At 34.5% G+C, this 23,291-nt stretch overlaps 1 protein-coding gene across 1 annotated transcript in view; it reads left to right on the top strand.

Annotated features, from left to right (window-relative positions):
* LOC104522348 (diacylglycerol kinase beta-like) overlaps positions 1-21,532 on the top strand; it is a 35,225-nt gene extending 13,693 nt beyond the window's left edge. The window contains exons 6-10 of the mRNA XM_029084183.1: positions 3,536-3,634; positions 11,439-11,471; positions 15,305-15,421; positions 20,552-20,625; positions 21,433-21,532. Of these exons, the coding sequence (XP_028940016.1) occupies positions 3,536-3,634; positions 11,439-11,471; positions 15,305-15,421; positions 20,552-20,625; positions 21,433-21,532 (423 nt within the window). The remainder of the gene's footprint in view (positions 1-3,535; positions 3,635-11,438; positions 11,472-15,304; positions 15,422-20,551; positions 20,626-21,432) is intronic.
* The last annotated feature ends 1,759 nt before the right edge of the window (positions 21,533-23,291 follow it).

Genomic DNA, 23,291 nt, shown 5'->3' with positions numbered 1-23,291 from the left:
GGAACCAGTAACTGGAACTAATGACATTCAAGGAACACTGCCCTTATAAGTGAGATCTTCATGCTAGAAGGAGCAATGCCAGTATTTCTGTTCCTAGGTAGGGCAGGATTTAAATCTAAATGGGGAGACGTTTAGCCTTCTTCTAGGGTTTTTGCTTTTTTGCTGATATCATTGTTAGTATTGTTATGGAACAGCAGTTGTTTGTTCAGTGCTTTAAGTAATAATATGAGACTTAGACATTAGTGAATGTTTGTTTTCAGCATACAAGTTTAGATGTTTTATGACGTATTTTCTTAATGCAAGAATACAAAATATGAAACATCATCAAAGAAAATAGATCCAGCATACTTTCAGTGATAAGCTGTTATGATTACTTAAAACCCCAATATTTTAGAAGAAAGCAAATATGTAGTCCAGATTGCTGTCAAAATTTGGATAATTTATGTAGGTAATAAAGCACCCAATCCAAAGTTTTTGCATGCAGATAATTAAATGTAGGCAATGGCTATCTGTATTTAGGTAGATAAATAAGAGTGTTCCACTCTATACATGTGTATAACATTGTATAATGTGTGTATATAGTTCAAGAGATATCTATTCTGTAAGGCTCCCTCTTGAAGTTAAAGGAAGTTGCAAATTCTGTAGCTTCTCAGAAAAAATATTCTCCCATTTTTTCATGTGAATCTGGACCAGATTTGTAAAGGCCTTTAACTTCTTGAAGATACACATCAAGATTTAGAGGGCTTCCATAAGAACTGAGATTTACTGAGGAAATAGGGAGGAATGGTTTTTCGTTGAAATCACTATGAAGGAAGAGACTAAATTCTTTTGAAAATATCTTACGTGCCTGTGTTCATATTTATAAACTTAAATATCTATCAAAATTCCATTTAAAAATGTGTCTATGTTCTTCCTTTAACTCATTTTTTATGGCTTGGGTATAAATTAGACACATAAGTGAAAAATGAGTATTTAAAGTTTTAAAAATACTTCAAATTATTTGTTTTCAGTCTCCTATTCACTTTTTCTTGCAATTCTATGTATTCTATACATTCTATTGCAATAACTTTCTTTGCTAATAGTAATAACTTTATTACTGAAAAAACAAAGTTTTGAATTTGTAACAGATGCGTGATTTTTGAATGCATATTCTGAAGTTATATAATTATCATCACAACCTTCATACATTTTCAACTCCTTCTGAAACAACAAGACATTTAGAGCTTGTTGCTGATGTATTTTGGTAATGTAAGGTGATGCCTGTTATTACGCAACTAATTCTGAGCCACTTTTGTGCATTTTAAATACCTCTCCTTCTTACAACTTAATAGGGTCACTTCCAATGTCAAATCACTGAATCAAATCCCGAAAATTAGAGGTGTTTTATTCACTAAGGAGGCTTCTTATACTGCATTCTCAGCAAAGCCCATGATTCCCTCTTCCATATACTCTGTAGTTCTCTACTATGGTCTTGTAAATGTTTTTTTCCTCATTTTCTCTCCAGCAAATATGTGTTTTCCTACTTTGCGGGCATCTGGTTGTAAGGGATGTAATATTCTAAAGGAGCTAGGTTTTGGGGAAAGGGAATTTGGGGAAATGTATTTAAAATCTACTAAACCATTTTTTTGAGAAGAGATGCATATAATTTTATTTCATTGTGTCAAAGCGTTATTTTTATTAAAGCTATTAGTCTTCTATCGTTTCTGTTGTCTGCTATGTGCCAGTTCTGTTGTCAAAGATCAGCAGAGACTAGTAAGAAGATTAAGCTATTTTTTTCGTAGATAAGTTTCATGCCACCGAGTAGCAAAGCTGCTAATTACCACTGAATGTGTGAAGATACTTTTATTTGGTGTAACATGGCCTGGTGTGCATTAATTATGGTACAAGTACCTTACCGCTGAGGCAGAGAATTAGCATGACAAATGATTTAGATTACAGGGCTACTAAAATACCCTCATAATAAGGCTTTAATACTCAGAGTAAATCAAAATTAGTTAGACTTTTATTTTCTGTTGCTAAGAAACTGTGTGAAAAGGTAACTTTGCAGTATAAACGAATATGGACAAGGCTAATATTCCCTTTCAGGTAAAAATTCAGAGATGTTATGTCAACATTAACTGTGCCTGATAACTTTATGAAGACTATATTACCAGCAAAGCTTATATACATAAGCAACTGGTACAATTCTATTGTAATTTTAATAGAGTTCATACAGATGTAGTTAAATCATCTAAGGGAAAATGCATCAGTTATTGGAAAAATGTGATTTACAGATGCAGACATTGAACTACAGATTTTATAACAGCTGTTGAACTTGTTGAACTAATGCTCTATGCTATGTATTAAACTAGTTAAATAACTTGTTAAGATTTTTACTTCAAAATTTCAGATATTTGATATCCTTTATTTTCCTTCAATGCAAATACACATATCTTCTAAAAAATGTATATTCATCTTTATGGGAAATGCATGTGTTTCCTGAAAAGCACAGTTTATTGAATCTATGCAGAAATAATAAACTTTCACCAAATTTCACAATATGAAGTTTTATTTTATTGTTACTATCTCTAATAATATTGTGAGGTATTCCAATTAAATGTGAATGCTTTGCATGATCCAGGCACACAACTGTGCCTTTGTACTGTGTGGCTGGATATATATGTTGAAATATTCTATTTAGAGAAATTTGAATTGAGGTAAATCTGAAAATATCAACAAGAATACTTTATAGCTAATGCAAAATATTTAAATAAATATATAATTATTTGTTGGCATTTTACGTTATGTTTTTCCTTTCCACTTTTTTAACAATATGGAAGTAAGCCAATGCTCTTTCAGCCAGCAGACCTGAGAATATTCTTTCCATGTTTTCAGGGTAGAACTCTTCTCGCTGCTTTCAGGAAAACTGGATGAATGCTAAGAATAAAGTGGAAAAATAAGAGTAATTCCAGTTCCTCAGCAGTCAGTGAAAGCCTGAACATTGATTCAATCAAGACCAAAATTTCCACAATATTACTTAAAGCTCTTAGATATACCTACATTATTCTCTTATATTTTATATATATTTTCATAGATAGTGCAGCATCACAATTGAATCAGTAGTGACTTTATCAGCTTCAGGTAGGAATCAGAGTTACACCAATAATGCCAAAGGCTGCCCTGAATTAACCGAGATTACCTACTAGTAGTGGAACAGAAGTTCCTGGCTCAGTGCAAGAAGCTGTCTTCTGAAATGAAGGTTTTGATCACCAATAACACTATGCTGACGTTACTGTAGTGTCGTGCAATATTCTAATTTTGTGTGCTGGACCACGTGCAATTTCCAAACTGGAAAATATTTTGATCCACTGTTCTTTGCTTCAATATAAATTCATTGGTTTTGTCAATCATAAGAGGTTTTTCATTTTCCTTGTAGTAATCTAGTAATAATTAGGTTAATTTGGCATATCTACTCACCGTATTCTAGGTTGCCCATTTTCTTAGACTGTAGTAGTAAAATATCTAAGTTGATTTTTCATTTTATGTCTTCCTGTAGTTGCATAACAAATGTGCTTCACATCTAAAACCTGAGTGTGACTGTGGACCTTTGAAGGACCATATTTTACCACCCACTTCAATCTGCCCAGTAGTATTGGTGAGTTGTCTGCATGTTTTTTTCAGATGTAATCCTCTGTCATAGGTAATGGCTTAAAATGGTACTGACTGCCAGAGTGAATTTGTTAAATGCACAGAACTATGTGAATTAAACACAATGCATAATCCTGGCTGATGAGTTTATAGGCACAAGTGTGCTTTATTCTCTGCATATTGCATTTTCCTTCGTGTGAGAACGAACTTTCTGTAGGGCATATTAGAACTGAAGCTGACTCAGGTTTTATCACTTACTCAGACTGTACTTACCAGAAACTGTATAGGCAGAGCACTTCTACATTTTACATCTTTTATAGATCCAACTTCCCAGAATAATGAAGTTATTCTTATGGGCAGTTTTTGCTTGGGATGCATATTGTATATCTGCAGTGCTGAGGTCTCTGATCTAAGCCGGAGGTTACCTAGAATGATGACACTGGTCTTGCAGTAAGCTATGCATCAACATTATGGTATATTTTATTCTGCAGTAGTGGTCAGTAAATTTCTCTGTCCGCAAAAACAATAACTCAATTAAATGAAAAAAAAATGCATTCCATGTGTAAGTTGTATAGAGAAAAGCTGTGCAGTTTATAGTAAAAAAAAGGAAAAAAGGGAAAAAAAAGGAAAAAAAAAAAGCTTCAGAATTGACTTCTGTAGTTACATATTAAATTGGATGTTTTATGATGATGAAAATCATAGCATCATCATATTCATAACAGAACAGATGTGTGGTCCTCTTTAAATATATTTCATAATGAGATTAAGAAATTGCTGAACTTATGAAGGAATGATTTATTGCAGGGAGGAAAACCACGAAATTATACCTTCTAATCTTAAGCATGCTTCTGATTATTAATAGTAATATTAATGCCTATTTAAAATTACTTGTTTTCCGATTAATCCTTTTGACTGTTTGTTTATAAATCTGCTAAGGGATGAATGCTAGACTTTGGCCCTCTACTTGAGTAAAGTGAGACTATTCCATTGCTGTCAATGAAGGTAAAGCAATGGAAAGATTCCTTTAATATTTATGAAATATTTTTAAATATTTATGAAAAGTCATAAGAGTAGTTTTGTAGTTTGTCTGTAATAGTATTTAGATATTACCTGGGCATGTTCTGAGTAATAATTGTAAAGTACTAGTTTAAGTTTGTTGGATGATTACATTCTGCATTACTTTATTTAATTTTCAGGATTTTAGGTCATACTTTAAAACTTAACATGTAGAAATTATGATTTTGTTATTGGACTGTTTTCTTTTTATTGTTATTTATTGTTTGCCATTCTTATAAACTGAATAAAGCCTCAGCATGAAATTTCATCTTCAATTACATTTGTGTAACTTCATTTTCTTTTCAGGAGAGGAAGAGGTACAAAGGAATTAAGATTTTCATTCCGCAGTTGGAGTTTAGTTAGGTTGTTTAGAGGATATATAAAACCACTCTAGAGTCAAGTCACCCTTGAATAGATTTGTATTATCTGCAAATTTTGAAGGCATAAACAGAAGTAAATATGTTTTCCTGTATCAGAATCATGTTTCAGTATTACATACTAATAATGTAACATAAAACATGTCTTTCAGCACAATGTATATTGTTAGGAATGGAAAATATATTTTACTGTGATTTAATGGGAACTTTATAATTTTGTTGTATATTTGTTCACCTAGTAGTTTCTTCCAAAAATGCATTAAAATCCTGAGTATACGTATGTTACAAATAATACATCAGTGACCTAGCTAATAGGCATTCCTCCTAGAAATGATTGATTACAATGTACGTATTATTTATCTTAGTAATTTTTTAATTAGTTTCTCCTATTTCCTGTTATGGGGATTCCTTTTGAGAAATGTAGTGTTTCAGTGTACGTGAAACTAGCAGTCTCAATAACGACAGCAAAACCAGTGAATATATCCATGTCAAAGTTGTCTAAAGATACAAGTGTGCATGTCAATAGAAATTATGTGTTCAGACATATCAAATCTGATATACCTGACAGTAGAAGGGTCTTTCACCTAGGACACGCATTTAGCTTCAATGATCAGCTGAGCAATAATATTCTTGCAAAGCTACATATATGTGGAAAGTCAAGAAAAGCAGATAAGCATTTTAGCATGCTTTATGTACTAGTTTTATCCCCGAGTATTTTGAGAAGAACATATCTCCTTCTCTCATACAATAAGTTATAGGAGTTGTAGGAAAACAGCAAGTTGAAAAATCTGGTATCTTTGATCTCCCAAAAGTTTTGGCCCTTCCTTCCATCTGTAACCTTGGAAGCCCAGACTTCTTCCAGCAGACTGTCAGAGTTCATCTCAGACCAAGATGTCTTCTCACAAGTTTTCCTTCAAGAGTACAGGCTAAATCCCTTTTCATCTTTTCTCTTTTGCAGAACAAATGACATTCATATTTTTACCTTTCTCATCCAGCATGTCTCATTTTTTCAGTTCTTGTGAAGTCCAGCCTCCGCTCTTTCTGCAGAGATAAAGAGATTTTTTTCATAAACTGCATTTCACAGCACAATGTATCATTATAGCAGAGCTACTAAACTGGTCTGTCAGTTGCAGTTTGTTGTTCAGGTCCATATCCTCTCAGTTTTTTCCATTTCCTACGTATCCATTGGTGTCCAAAATCACTGCTGCAACTATGAAGAATAAATAAAGAAACTACCCTTCCTGATTGTAATATCACAAAGGGTGACAATTTTCTCCCCCCTAAACATAGCCATCTCAGCTCACGTGACTGTTCTAAATTACTCATTTAGGGTCTCTTTAGACACAAGAGAGGTTCCTCTAAAATAGAGTGACTGGCATGATCCTCTCATGCTGTCCCTTCTTGTAGTGGCTGGAGGGAGAACCTAAATACCTGGTCATCTGAAAGTTAGATGGCTGGTCTAAGTTAAATAAGAGGGCTCCCATCTTCAACACTGCACAAAATGGAACTTGTTAAATGTTATTCCTAAATATGATAAGCCACATTCTCAGCTGAAAAAGAAACCATAGGGAAGCTCACACAGTTGATGCTTTGTATATCCGGAAAGAATCACATGTCTGTCTGGGTTCAATGCCATATAAAGATTTTCCATATCTCGCTGCAATACTTTAAAATATTTTAGTAAAATGTAGTCTGTCAGCTTTAAAACTAGTCCTTTTTACTTTTCTGTTTATCATATATAAGGCTTGTTGTATGGTGAAGTTTGTTGTTCAAGTTAAATGAGTTTTGTTATAAACTGTGTCTGCAGATCTCAAGTGATAGTCTTTTAATAGATGTCAGATACACTTTAATGTTACTCTCTTTTATTTCGGTAACGTTTTAATTAATTCATACTGATTGAATAAATGTACATTGAGACTTGTTTCCTAATGAGGGCACATTTAGAGGAAAGGTTTTGCATCATTCTGATATCCTGTGGGTAATTATATTCTAATTATATGGTGGGGGGGGGAAGTCTATAACTCAGTGCTGATATTGTTCATTGGACCCAATTAATTACATGCACATAATGAAAGTTCATGATAAGGTTGACTGGCAGTGAGTTTAAAAATCTTTAACTCAATTGAATCCTAGCCTACCAAGAGTACAGAATTAGATCATAACCAGGTTAAAAACTGGGTATTGGAATGAGATGGGTGAGCACTGAAGAAAAAAGATTGGTCTCTCTTTATGATACAGCTACTCTCCCCTGCCCCTTTGCAAGGCAGAAAGAGAAAAATGCTAACATACATTTTGGCTTCTTCATTTCATGCCTTCCTTTACTTGGCTTCATTTATTGATGAACACATAGGATATTTGTCTGTAGAAGAGTAATTAGATTTTTCTGTTTCTCACCAAAAATAGATAATACGAAATAATAGATAATACGAAAAGCCTACTATTTAATAAATATATATTTATTTCATAGTCTGTGATGATTTTGATTCTCCTATTGTTTATATGAGTTTTACAAAGAGTTATTTTTTACTTAATTTATAACAATGGTTTTGAAAACTATAATTAAAAATGTTAATCGTGAAATAAAAAGGAAATTATAGAATAAACTGTAAAACATAAGGTACCTTGATTACAGTGTGAGCATTGGTATATGGCAGTTGTCACCATCTCTATAGTAACCAATTTATTTCAGTGGGGGAGGGTCTGGTGTAATATTGAAGACACGTGAAATAAAATTCACAATTTGATATATTTTTTTTGTTCAATTTTAAACTTCATTGTTCAGCATTGAACATTGGTGGTCATGATAAAAAGTTTGGAACAATTCACTTTTTGTTTCTTATGAATGAATTTGGCTTTTCTTTTGTCTAGTGACTTGTGACTTTTTAGAACAAAATAATTTAAGCATAAATTCTATTTATATAAATATAGAATATATATGGAGAGACAATTTGGTATATATAAAATATATATAATTTTTACACATCAAAGATTAAATTTGTTTATATACATCTAATATAAAATACCATATAAGTCAAATTCACTTGAGCGCTTATTTTAAAATATAAGTGGCTATTTATTTTGGTGGAGGAAACATCTGTCTGGTTTGGATTGGGTTTGGGTTGGTTTGGCATTTTGTTGTACAAAACCATAAATGTTCAAAAATCTTTTGTTTATAACTAGTTCTGTATTTAGACACGTAAAACAATATACACAGCAGATTACAAATGTTTTAGCTAAGCAATGGGCCTTGTGCAACTAAACAATATACATTATCTATAGCTTCAAACTTCTGTGTAAATATAGCAAGTGTGTTTAGATGCTGGCAAAAGTAGTACAAAATTAAAGTTGAAAATATTGTACAATAATTTTCTTTGACTATCAGTATTTAGAGAGACTACATAGATGGTGGCTGTGTCATAATCGCAACATAGTTCAATAGATATTTTTCCATCCCTGAAAATGTTTTACTAATACTATTTTCCTGTGAGATGGGTAGATGTTATATAGGAAAGCAGAGATGTAGAGAGAGAAAAAGGGAATTAGCAGTTGCTGGTTGAGGAATGAGCTTTCTTTATCCCTCTTCCAGTTTTTAATCCTAAAATGATTCTTCTATTTTTATTATAGTAGAGATCAGTTTTAACTCAGTTGAATCCAAACTCAGCATGGAGCGCAGAAAATCAGTACGGTGTGTAAGCACCTTTATGAGCAACTCGATCTGTTGACGTTGAGTACTAGCCTTATTCTGAGTTTCCGAACAAAGACACTACAAAAATCCAGTCATTTGAAGATATTCTGTGGGGGATGGAATTTAAATCTGATTGTTGAATATTAGGTATTGACATACCAATTGAAACAGATTTAAAAAACAAAACAAAACACTTTTTTTCCTTTTCAATTGTGTATCATATTGCAGATTCAGTTTTATGAGAATCTAAACCAGACTTGAAATATAATGGTGTGCTTATCTACACTAAGAGCTTTTTCATTTCTTTGAAGTCAGAAGGAAATTAATAATTGCCCTGGAGGAAAATGTATCTTCCTAACTAATTATCTGTTCGGCAAACACAGTTCAATGTTAAAATAATAAGATACTGATAAACTGAAATGGCAGCCATTCAATCATTTAAAGTTATATCTAGTTGCCTGCCCACAACTCATCACTACTGTCTGTCCCTAAGTTTATTCTTTATATCGTCTCTCATTGCAGTTTAACATATTTTTATTTTAAAAATTCTTTTCCAACTCTTTTGTCTTTCGTGGACGATGTATATAATTGCCTGCTATAGCCCAAGTTCATTTTAGGTTGCAAATTAAATTAAAAGTCTTGGGCACTGTTGGTGTACGTTGATGTGTATATTCATAGAATCATAGAATGGTTTGGTTTGGAAGGGACCTTAAAGATCATCTAGTTCCAACCCCCCTGCCATAAGCAGAGACACCTTCCACTAGATCAGGTTGCTCAAAGCCTCATGCAACCTGGCCTTGAACACTTCCAGGGTGCAAGGTGTAAGGCAAGTTATATTCATCCAACTGAATGAACTAAGGCCAACATGCTAAATGAGAAATACTTGACTGTGATTTTGATGTGTAATTCTTTAAGACATATTAATCAATCATTCAGAACAGTCTTGCAGTCAACTATTTTGGAAAGTATTCTCAAATGACATCTGCATTCCAGCCTTGTCTTTTCCCGTGTATTTCAGCTACTGGTATTATGGGTGATAAAATACCTCCTTCTGATTGACGTAATGTGTTTGGTTTTTGTTTTTGTGTTGTTGGGTTTTTTTTAGTTGCAAATGTTTCTGTCAAGACAGCTCTCAGATAAATTAGTTAAGCCTTACCTTTTCTTTATAGTATGGGCATGTGCAGCTCACTAGGCAGTATTTTTGCTACTGAATTGGTCACTAATGTTGTCCACAGGATGATTTTTAGCTTCGGCCCATGGATGTAGAGCTGGGTATTGTGCTATAGCTGTATGAGCTTTCAAGGCAGCATGATGTGGTGACCTAATAGTGGCCCTTCTGATTAGTATGTATACAGGGTTAGATCTGGAAATGTGGAGAAAATTTTATAAAGTAATTTTTCAAAATACTTTAGCACACCTAAATCATAGTTAATTGGATGTGATAGATATTACAGACAGATTGCTCCCCAGAATATTGGCGTAGTGGTGGCGATTTATTTGGGAGTTTTCAGGGTGTCTGAATCTTCGATTCTCTTTGGTTATTGTGTAACTATGGACAGAAATTTCATGGAATGGAATTTTTGTAAGCAAGTTCTTGAATACTACATAAGTTTACAAAATGACAGTCTGGCAGTACCTATTCTAATATTTAATTGCATATTAAAGGAGAATTTTTGCATCCCTTGGGGATTCCCATGTCATTAAACAAACCTTCCTCCAAGTTCCATAAAAAAACCCAAAGCATCAGTTTGGTTTTCAAGTCACATATTTAAACTTCCATGACCTTCATTCTGCAAACATTTGAGGATACCTTTACACGGTATTCTGTGCATCCTGTCTGATCTTCCATGACCAGATTCTCCTAATCAGTATCTTTCATGTTCAAGTTTCAGTGTTCTAAAATAAGATACTTTTTTTTAATAACTGTTTCAATTTATGCATATTAACATACAATTTGGTTCTTTCCTTATGCACTCCAATCCCCAAGTTGGGCTTTAGATGAGGTATATGCCTCATCTGAAGGAATATAGTATAAAAGAAGTAATTATCATACAGAAGTAATCTCACGTTTTCAGTAGTTGCTTGACAAAATGTATAATGGTATTAATCCAGAAAAATAATTTGTACTTATTAACAGACAAGATGAGAAAAAGCCATTTTTGCTGCACTGGCACTGGATTCTGCGTCAGCAGTTAAAATGTAAAGAGGTAACTATTTAGTAAGCCATTAGTTACCTATTAATCTGTTTTCTTATACCAACTATGATAGAGTATGGTGTTTCTAAATGTCAGTGTTTTGTGTAAAGGAAAAAACTGTACCTCTATATAAAGAAAGCAGAAATACTTTTTGAGGATGAATGTTGTGTAATATTTTGAGCTGGTGATAAAATGATCCCAAGCAGAAATACTTTTTGAGGATGAATGTTGTATAGCTTGTCAACTGTAGTAGAATGAAAGCTTTTTAAATAAGATTCCTTGCTTTGGATGAGCATTCAAAGACACATACTTCCCAGAATATAAATTATACAATACAACAGCCAAAACAATGGGGGAGAATGGTTGTACAAATATGTAAAAAAGCGCTTGTGTATGTTTGTTGTTAAGTACAACTGCTGCAAGATAACGTTTTCTCTCCATGCCCCTTGCTGTCCCAGCTGTTCGGTGTTGCAGCCTAACATTTTCTTTTTCCAACAGACGCTACCCACTTTAGGAGGTTTGCTTCCTGAGGTGCGTAACAGGAGGCATCCATGTACGCACGAGTACTAACAGATCATGATATTGTACATTCTACTTGCAATAAAAGTGCATTTTGGGGCTGAACTAAAAATCTAGACATAGTATTCTGTGTTGCCATTTGAAAGACCCTATCTTATTTATAAATTATTTTTTCTTATTTGGATGAATAAAGGATAGATACAATTGAATAGTCCTTACCTGACAGTGATAGCTCTGGAGCAATACTGAATGGTAGGAGCTCCAGTTAATGGATTTTGATTTCAAAATGTGAGTTCAAGGGGAGAAAAGAAGACATGAGAGGTGCAAAAATGAGTGGGAAAAAAAATATTTTGATAAGTACTATTTTGAAAGGTATGTGCTCTGGCACATACCAAAAGAACAGAAAAGCTTGATTCTTTGAGCCATCAAAATGTACAATAGCTTTTAAAATCCTGTAATCAGTATCTCTATCCACCTCATGCATGTCCACTAAACAAAATGGTTCACAGATACATTTATCGTTTTGTATGCTTTAATTAGCAAGATATTAAACACAACACAACTATTGTAGAAACATTTCTTACACTGAAAAATTTTTGCATTTTTAAAACCATGTATTCAATGCATGTCAAATCTGTCTTAACATTGCTAGAATTTGTAGGCTATTATCCACAGGTGATTTTATTAAACTGTTATTATCTCATTAAAAAATATGACACGGTTTAGTTTCTGACACTCTTGGGTAGATTAGTAATGTTATAGTTCCTGAAAATTAGTCATGTACAACTGGACTGGAAGCCAGCTTTCTATTTCATATATAGAACAAAGTATCTGTGCAAGAATATTTAAAAGATTTTTTAAAATAAAATTGTAAATATTTTTGTCTTCCATTCATAGATTTATTCAGTGGAATTATGATACACATTATTTTATTATTTCATACAAAACGAAATAGTGAGGTATTAATACTGGTGAGATCCTCAGTAGTATGACACATATCTAAAAATTATAGGCTATATAACTCTAGGAAATCTAGGATCTCCTATCAGCTTCTTCAGAAATGTTTCAGAGAGCACTAATGGTGCATATGGTGACATGTATTGTGGTACCATATGCATATAAGGTGGGTGATATGAAAAACTTTTTTTGTACTTTCTTCAAAAATTCTCATTAAAGCAGACCTTCAATGATAATGGGGTCAAGTATCCATATGTGATTTTTTAAATAACACTCTAGAGAATTCTGTATCATGAATATAGTTTTTCCTTTATATTGTGTGAGGTGTATTGTCTAATCGTATGGAGTCACTTCTTAGGAGAAACTGTCTCTGTCTGTGAGTCAAGCAATTGTTTTGCTTATGGGACAGGTAATATAAATTGGAGAAGAAATGTTGCTGATGCAGCAGTCGTAGGGCCAGGGCCAGTGGAGGGTATTTGCTGCTATCTGTATTGTGCTGGAACAACAAAAAAAAACCCAACCAATATCCAAAGCGTTGCTTGAGGTAATTGTTACTGCATTTTGCTGGTGAATGATTGATAACAGCAGGTTTGGGCACTGTGGTAAGCATCCTTTATGTAAAGACAGTTCTCAGCAGTGTATAAATACTTTTCCTCTAAGTAATAGCATGATATATGCAAGAAGATTTTCAGTGCAATGCTTTATAAGTAGACCTGTTTTGAACAGTGGTTTGGTTTTGGTTTTTTTTAACCTCTCTAAATGCACATACTCAGTGTGCTGGATTTGTTCCTTTCTGATACCTTTTTCTTTGAATTATCACAAATATGTTGTTTAGTTTAACATTTTTCTAGGCTTGCTCTACATCTCTGATTTTTGTGAGAAATCAGGGTCTTTTACTAGCTGTGACTCTGTATTACTGACATCTGATTTGATTTTGTGAAGAAGTTGCAATGTCCACGAGCCAGATTTGGCCATGATGTAAAATCCTCTTTAACATGGTATGCTTACTTTTTATAAAATGTAGGGACTTTTAAGGGTAGCTATTTGCAAAGTTGTTTAAAACCCCGCATATGTAATGGAGTACAAACTTCCTTCATACTGAGGTTCCTTACTCTGTATCCTTGGCACTAACCAATACCATTGTGCCCTGATGTTTTCTGTTAGCTCATAAATGTTACTCTGTGTGGATGCCTCATCCCATTTTCTAGTTTCTTAAAAACAGTCATATAAGTGCAGAGTTGGTGATCTCTTAGTCAGTGATACAGACAGTGCTTGTGTTTTGAAGGTTAGGGCTGAGATAAATAGCTCTAATTGTTTTTACTGTTTTATTTTTAAAGCAGTGATATTATAGTCTAGACTCTTGGACCTTCTCTTGAACTGATCAAGTTACCCAAAGCATCAACTGATCAAGTAACTCAAGAGCTCAGTTAACTAACCTTAGGAATTTCACTGCATATGGGAGATAGTGTAGACTCCCCTGTTGTTGGAGTTTGTTTGTTTGTTTGTTTGTCTGTCTGTTGTTTGTTGTTTGTTTGTTTGTTTGTTTTTCCTGTGGCATAGCTTTGTCAGTCCTTTTATAGGAAATGTGAGCAGTTTGCCAGAGTTCCCCAAAGTACTTGGCTACCCAAAGTAGCCTGGCATGACTTGTACCACTGTTTGCATCAGGGCTAAATTGAGGCTGCGTCAGTCTTCAAATTTAAGGAAACTAAAAACAGTAATGGTCCACATCTGTGTTAGAAGGCACTGTATCAAGCTGGGAGCTATTCCCTTCCTGACAGAAAATCTGTGTCACTGTTTCTTACCAGTTTTAACTGCTCCAGAAAGAGTGGCATGGATTAATTGCTAGTGCAATCCCTAAGGCTTTATCAGAGGTAGCACAGAGATGGGTTTGGCCTGGTATGGAACGTAAATGGTAACATTTAATGAACTGCTTACTGAGTGCAGTTGCAGGGGGTGCAACAGTGTCCTTCATGCTCCTTTCTAGTGCAGCAGCTTTGTGCCAACACATTCCCCTGGCTAGTTTAAAACCTTCTTGCACTTGTGAAGCGAGAAAAGTGACTGGGGTGCGGTTGGGATTGGGGACACTGATTCCATTTGATAAACATCTGCTGTCTTAATTTATGGTGCATTTTTGGGCAACCTAAAAGGACGGGCTGGGTACACTTTATAAACAGGGTAAATAAGATACAAAAAGCCAAGGACTTTTTTTTTTTTTTTTTAATTCAGAGTTCTCTGAAATGACCTAACAACAGTTGAAAATATGATTACAGCAACATCTGAGCTTTCCTCTTTCAGATCTGATTGTGCTGTTTGTCAGCATCAAAAGTTGCCAGTGGCTTAGAATCTGATGTAGATTATGGTTTCTTTCTGATACAAAATACATATTTTATAAAAAGCCACTCAGCAAATTGATTATGGTACACTTAGAACAGGTATGTTTTGCCAGAGTGGTACAGTACTCTTGAAGCATCCAACCTTTGCTAGCAGTTAGGATGAAATTTTGATAAATTACTGATCTCTTATCAATCTGCTTGTTTGTTACACAATCAAGTGTATTGTATAATTGGCTTTCAAGTTTCAGAATGCTATCCTAGCAATGTCAGATTATCTTTTCACATCATTGCATCAATTTGTGTTGTGATTGCACACTTTTCATCCATCTATTGCCTAGTCATTGTGGAATGTCCAGGCGCATAGATAGATGTTATGTGAAGTGGCCAGACATTGTGTAATAACTTGACTGAGATCTCATTTTCATTAAAGCAGAGTCTGACATTACTCTAGTCAAAAAACAACTTTGTAGAGGCATAATCTCAGTTACAGTTTTATAGCATCATACAATGTGCTAAAATGTTCCATTTTCTCTTTTTTCCCCTTCTTTTTTCAAGGAAAGACAGGCAACAGTGAAAAAAGAGAAGAGTTGCCCCCAGCAAATGAACAAACTGGGAGAACGGAACAAAATGCAAAGAGCAAATTCCGTCACTGTAGATGGACAAGGTCTTCAGGTGTGATTATTGTTATTTTAATTTTAAGGAGATACTTGTAGGTATGAAGACAATGATAGAGTGAGCAATCTTTAAAATGAAATACATCCTATACAGTCACTTATTTACATTTCACTTTTACATATTTAAAAATACAATAGATAAATTCTTCCATCTGTATAGGAATTCTGCAATGCAGATCTGCTTCTCGTGATTGGTGGGATTTCCTAAGACATTAAAGGGGAGGGAAAACTAGCTCTAAAACACTTGTGTTGTGAGGTGAAGCTGAACTCGATTGTTTTAGTACCTGTCACGTAGCATTGTGTGAATTTACATTATAAATCTCAGTCCATGTCTTGATAACTGTTCACTGTGCTCATTGAGACCTGTTAATTAATAGATGGATGGAGTAAACTTCAAGGACGTTATTTGTCCAGGTATTTCCAAGCAGGGTATTTGGCACATCAAAATTAAGAGTGGAGAGAAGCAAGGTGGCTTTAGTAATAGCGATATCTAGAATAAACATTTAAGTATTTTCTTCTTGAAAGAAAAACTTTTGTGTGTGATGAGTTAATGTTATTTTAGGGAGGTTACTTAGAGGCATGCCAGAAGTTCTACCTGAACTGCTTGACTTCTTTCCCTTGAGATATGAATAGTTTTGAGTAAAATCAACATTCATATATATGATGCTGCTTCTTTATGTCCTCAGGAATTAAATCATCATAATCATAGAATCATATAATGGTTAGGATTGGAAGGGGCCTTTAAAGATCATCTAGTTCCAACCCCCCTGCCATGGCAGGGACACCTTCCACTAGACCAGGTTGCTCAAAGCCTCATCCAACCTGGCCTTGAACACTTCCAGGGAGGGGGCATCCACAACTTCCTTGGGCAACCTGTTCCAGTGTCTGACCACCCTCACAGTCAAAAATTTCTTCCTGATGTCTAATCTAAACCTAGCTTCTTCCAGTTTTAAGCTGTTACCCCTCAACTATCTGCCTTTGTAAAAAGTCCCTCCCCAGCCTTCATGCCGGCCCCTTCAGGTACTCAAAGGCAGCTATAATGTCTCCCCAAAGCCTTCTTTTCTCCAGACTAAACAGCCCCAACTCTCTCAGTCTGTCCTCATAGGAGAGGTGCTCCAGCCCTCTAATCATCCTCATGACCCTCCTCTGGACTTGTTCAGCCTAGTCCCTGTCTCTCTTGTGTTGCAGGCTCCAGGATTGGACGCAGTGCTCCAGGTGGGGTCTCACGAGAGTAGAGGGGGAGAATCACCTCCCTCAACCTACTGTCCATGCTGATAATAACATAATAACAGTGTAATCATAATTTAATATACATAGTTGACTGTTCTCTGTATCATTTGTTGTGCTGCAGTTGAGGTTCAGTAAAATATGGAAGATCTCATTACCAGATATCAAATACTGTATATCTCATAATTATTTTGTGATATACCTTATTGTGTCAGGATAGAGAGGCTTATTTTGTTTCATCTTTTTAGGTTAGTGAAACATTCTTGTTATGACAACCCAAAGAAAATGGAAAAAATAAAAAACAAAACCAAAACCCTAAACCCTATGCAGTCACATGACTGCTCCATTGATGGTCTTGTGGAATATTACAGTGATCTTGTGAATATTACAGCTATCTTTCTGTACTTACCATTCTCACAGGCTGCATTGCTATCCAGATCATCTGTGACAGAGCATCGAAAGCAAAAAGGCTAAAATATTCATTCACAGAAAGTTCAAGTTCCTCTAATCAGTTACAGTGTGACTAATAAGCCAGTGCTAAAGGAACTATACCGAGTTTTCTAACTTTTGGGTGATATCCATGCAATTCCAGTGCGCCCAACTGATCTAGATAGAGGAGCATCTTTGGCATCTCCTTTTGGTAGCAGTGCCATATATCATTGTGAATTTTGATTTTACTCCAAGCATTAGGTTACTTTTGATCATAGTATATTTTCAGGTATTTTACTCTTGCGATACAGTACCTGGGGTATAATACCTAGTCATTTCAATGTAGTGAACTCATAGCACCACTGACTCTTGCACACACAACCTTTAATTATTAAAATTTCTGCTTTCAGATAATTAGGAATTAAGAGTTTTTATAAGTTTGTTAGTATGATTCAAAACTTAAGTTCTATCTTCTCTTTCCATGAGGAATCCAAAGCCTGGGATTCATCATTACTTTTATTTATTATCACTTGAGAAGGAGAGAAAGGAAGATGGTAGAATAATTATTGAATAGATTTTATGTGTTTTCTGAAGTGCTTGGTATTACTCTGTGCCACATCTATAATATAGTGCACGATGTAATAATACTGGTAATCATAGTGATAACATTAGAAATAATTCTGCAGTGATGACCCTAATTTGCTGATTATACTGTGGTCTTTGTTTTTCTCTGTTGGATAAAATTGGTTTCAAGTAACAGGATCCATCTTAGCATCAACTATTACATTTTTGATGGGTATCTATAACAATAACCTGATCAGTGTGAAGGCTGAGTGGATCTTGAAGGATACCACAGTGAAAGGCTGGGATCAGTGAGACTGTTAGGGTCTTTTTCACTCACAGATTGCATAATTTTGTAATTATTTCCACAAAGATACAAGATTCTGTAACTGTAATTGGTAATTAATGTTAGTATTTTGACTAAAGACAGTCTGGAGCAAAAAATTTCTTTATCTGATCAAAGTATACTACTCTAATTCTCCTATATCTGGACAAAGCATGCTACTCTGATTCTGCTGGCATGGTCTCATTTTAGCATCTTCAGTGAACAAGAAAATGATTTTTATTACTATATTTGGGACCTTTTTTATTCGGAAAACTTGATCATTATGTTAATTGCATTTGTTTATGATTTACATTCCCAAGGTAACATATCAAAGATACTCAGGAAATCTTCATACTGCTTCTGTTAGACCTCTGTTTTCAATATGGAAGAAAATATATATAATTGGTCCACCACTTTTTTTTTAAAAAAAATCAAAACTTTGAGTCACTTGTCCGGTAGCTTTGTGGAGATTGCCTCTAACTCATGCTAGATTAAAGCTTGAAAATGTTCACCAGTTTAGTCTAAAACTTCGGTTGTATTGTTTATTATGCGGAAAGATCTATGTTATCTAGAAAAGTAATTTGGAAAAGCTATAAGAAATTAATTAAAAGTGACCTTATTTTAGAATTGAGTGAAATGCAAGCTGGTTATTAGGTTTCTTTTTTTAATGGTCCTAAACCTTCTACTTGTAATAATATGTAAGTTTTGAAATAAAATATTTAACATAGAAATAAGTTCATAATTTGGCTTTTGTTAAGAAAAGTATCACCACAAAATCTGCCTTCTATCAGACAGCAGTGAACGGATAACTTAGTGGCAGTGGAGATCTGTATGACTTAAAGACAATTAATCATAGTTAAGCACATTCATCTTACTTCTTTCTAGCTAACCAGCATAATGATCAGGATTATTATTTCTAATTAGAGGAAGTAATAGATCATGTATAACCTTAGGATGAGTCTCATTAATTAACCTGCATCCTAAGGGATTTCAGTAGGTAGTCCATCTCTGTCACAATGAGCACCATTGGTTTACACTTAGTTCACAGAACAAACATCATGGAAATTGGCTAAATAACTAAAATTGATTAAAACAGTAGGTAAAAATTAAATATATGACAAACTTCACTATATCCTGCAATTCGATATACGTTTCAACATACAGCACTTAACTGTAACAACATGCTGTGCCAGAACATGATACTGAGTTGGTTTTATGCTAGGTGTAATTCCACGGAGCTTGGTAGAGTATTCATTATTTGTTGTATATGTTGGGACACATTTGGATCCGTTGTTTGTGATGTTGTGGATGGAGCTGACACACTAGTGCTTAACACTTCCTACTAGAAGAAAAATGCTTTTAGGAAAAGTGCTTTTTAATCCTATAGGATTATATCCCTATGTCCATAGGATGCGTGTAAAGCTTCTTAGCTATCATGTTTCTCAGGTTCTGCCTTAAATTACATTTTATGAAATCTTCAGCTGAAAAGGCTTTGTTATTTCAAGAGTTATGAATAAGGATTTGGAGCAAGAGCTTTCAATTCATCGCTTTGAAACACAGACAGTCTAAGCTTCATCTCTGAAGTTAGTGCATGACTTTGTAGATGTTGACTTTGAACTCTTAATATACTTTTAAACATTCTAGAATTTATATATGTCTAAAAGTGATAATTTTAAATATGACTAGTCTACCTTTATGGTTTAAAAACAGATATTAGAGAGAGATCATGTGATGTAATTTTTTTTGCTCTTCAAATATGTGGAGTAAAGGCAGTGAACATATCTTACAATATCTGAAAATGCAGACTAACGCTATGACTTAGAAGGAAGGTGTTAGTTTGTAAAGCTAAACATTAATGTGAATGTGTAAAACTTTCCATGCACAAAAGAACTACAAAACACAGTAGAAGTCATCGTTTTCTTCAGTATATCCTCCTCTCTGTTCTTTTCCTCAGGCTTTCCTTCTTCCATGTGTTTTCTCCTGTACTTTTTTAAAGTTTTCTACCTTTTTAAGGTGTTTAAAGGAACTCAGTATTGTTGTTAAATTTTAAAAAATGGTTGTTACATTTTAAAAAATGTGTGATTTTGTATCATAGCAAATATTGCAGGTTTGTGTAATTAAAAAAAAAAAAAAAGTCCATCAAGTTTAAAATTTCACATAGCTATATTTGACCTTTATACTGTAGTGGCTTTTCTCACTACAAAATACAGGTTCTACAAAATACAGGTTCTTCATAGCTTTTTCCATAGAAAGTTACTGTCAGAATCAGTCATGCGTTTCTTGCATTTAAAGTTTTCTTCTCTATTGGTGGATGTAACCTAGATATTTATTAATATTTCAATGGAATTATAGGTTAAAGTGGCATTGCAGCTGTAATACAGACAGCTAGCATTAAAAAAATAAAAAGTCACTTGCAAGTTGTGGCAGATTATTGAAGTGAAGATTGTTGCAAATTACGGAATTGCTTCCAGCTGGATTACATAGCATAACATAGAGTTTGCATTAAGCTTTTTGTTTTGTCTGCTATAGGAAAAAATGAATGCAACACACAGCATTAATGAGTGGCTGTGTTATTCCCTTTTTTAGATCACTCCAGTTCCAGGCACTCATCCACTTTTAGTTTTTGTCAATCCTAAAAGTGGTGGGAAACAAGGAGAAAGGTAAGATTTATTTCTCTCTCCCCCCTCCACCCCCTTCTCTATTCTGATCTCTCTGATGTGTTTAAAAATAGATGTTCAGAGTTTGTATATGAAAATAAATCCAACAGTTTATAGTTATACCTCACACTTGAACATCCCATTGTCCTGTGTAGAAGAGGTACACACTAGAATATAGTTATAAATTATGCAGTTAAAAAATAGAATGAGCTCTATACAACAGTTTCGTTTCATACCAGAAAAAGTAGTTGTATTCAGTGTATGGTTTTGTGTGATTTGCATGAAGATGTGAATTGCTACATTTTGCATTGCAACTCTGAAATTATAGCAGCTTTATTTTAATTTCTGTAATAATTATGCAGACAGGCTAATATTTTAAATTGTAAACAGTATTCCATTTTCTAATGTATGACTTGCCTTTCAGAGATTTAGTAAGTAGACTCTTCAGCGTCTCAATAAGATTTCCTACAAAGAAACCTTTTGATTTCTGTAGATAGGAAACATTCTAACAATCCAGTGAAAGTATTAAAGTCTAATCACACAAACTGTAAAGACATGCTTAATTTTCTATATGTCAGTAATTACATTGATTTAAATTAAAAATGCCTAAGTTTCTGTTTAAATGTTCGTGTATCAGAGACATGATAGACTAGAGGTAAGGAGCATTCTCTTCTCATTCTATTAATCAGACTCAGGCAGAAATACTGAATCAGTTACCCCCAAGAAGATTTTTCAGAGTGTATTTCAGAATCACAAACCCTAACAATATGGCCGTTTTTGATCATCACATAAATCCCCGACTTTTTATAGCCTAGCCTACCATGTCAGTGCAGTAATTTATCCTTCAAGTCTTGAAAAAGGTCTTTTGGCCAAGATCAGGCTAAAGATGACACCGGTGGATACTGGGTGATGTGGGTGTCCAAAAGCACAAAAGGAGGGATCTAGTGTGGTTCTAGAGCTCAGCACTGAGCAAGTAACCTGCAAGTCAGTTTTCCCTACCTCTTCCCCACTGCCTCTGTTACATCACATCTTTCAAACCATGTCCCTTAAAGGAAACTGCCAAAAGGGACTGCAGAACAGATGTTAGGGGAGTTCTCAGAGCTGAGGAATGTTTAACCAAAACTGCACTCAAAGACCTCTGAGAGAACAAGTTACTATTTAGGAGCTGATTGTGTAATCCCTGGACTGGTATACCTAGATATCAGTGATGCTAACAATACTAGTTGTGTCAAAGGCAGTTAATGATCTAAAAGGTTTATTCTAACAGTTTCAAGAACATACCTTTGCAGTCACAACAAAAGAACATGAGATGTCCTTCATATTTCACTCATAGTAGCGTGGGTAGCCCTGGTCTTCTGTGCAGTCAGGAGCATTGTGGAAAGTAATGCACTAGCACTCAGCTTGACTTTTTTTTATAGTACTGTTATGAATTGAGTAGATCAGGGATCCAGTCTAGAATTATGTAGGTGAGAGGCCGGTTAGAGGGCTGCACTTACATAGTTAGTTATAACCTAGAAACAATTTAATGAATTGCTGTTTCACAGCTTTCAGTTCCCGGCTCATAATTGGTCTCAAGTGTTGCTATCTGAATGGGCTTAATGCATGAAGGATGTCATTTAATGTTAGAAATTCTCCAGGGTAAAAACAAGTCTAAGACCCGATCCCCTTCTCCGGCTCCTCTACCCATTCACATATTGCAGTCTGACACCTCTCAGTTTATGTTAATGCAACTGTTACTGAGACCAGGCAGATCACAGGAATTATTTTAATTTAAAAAATGAATGCCTGATACACGCTTCATTCAGTAACGTCGTTATCTACAAGTATCATTGCACAACAAAGTTTATAGCATGAGGGCAGCCACCAGCAGCTGAGTATAGTGAAGTATGAGAACCTCTTAAATTGACTTTGATATCGCCCAAAATAAAATGTAAAATTGCATACTAATGCATCAAGGTTGTGCTCAATACTTCTGTGCTAGGAGGAGCACATCAAAAGGTCAACTACATAGTCATGTAAATGTATCTCAGGTCATTCACCAGCAGGAAATAATATCTCATGGTTGGTTCTAAAACTAGATTCTGAAAGGTTAAAAAAAGTCTTCGTATGGACTATTTGATAAGAAGGGATTTGCCCTCAGCCTTTTAGGTGTTACTGTTTCATATCAATACTGGTAACATAATAAAATTATGACATAAGGATGTTAAGAGTCCATATTATCTTGAAAATTTAATCTAAGGGATGACAACATTTTCAGGGAACAATAATATTTAACTTTTTTACTTTTCCTGTTTTTTATCTGTCTGCTCTACATTCAGTAACCAGAAAGAGAAGAATCCCGTGTTCCCCCCCGCCCTCCAATTTTGTAGCAAATAAGTGTTGTGGAGAGGACATTTGAAGATGTAAATAGCTTTGCAAAATGCACAGTTATGGTTATTCAAGTCAGGATTTTTGATTATAACTATTTTGTAATCTGGTCAGGTATTGAGGGGCTAGGAGTAGAGGATAGGTTGTAACAAAAATAAGATTTCCACAGCAGTGAGGGACAAAAAAACCAAAGCCACAGCCTACTAATTTTTTTAGATGAGAATTTAATTATCTTGACTCATTCAGGTTAAGGCCATCTTTTACTGAAAGTTATTTGTGAGTCTTTACTTAGAATTTTCTCT

This window comes from Antrostomus carolinensis, unplaced genomic scaffold (genome assembly GCF_000700745.2).
Source record: "Antrostomus carolinensis isolate BGI_N321 unplaced genomic scaffold, ASM70074v2 scaffold23343, whole genome shotgun sequence".
NCBI lineage: Eukaryota > Metazoa > Chordata > Aves > Caprimulgiformes > Caprimulgidae > Antrostomus > Antrostomus carolinensis.
Note: the sequence above shows the minus strand (reverse complement) of the source record. Positions and strands in the feature narration are given on the sequence as shown.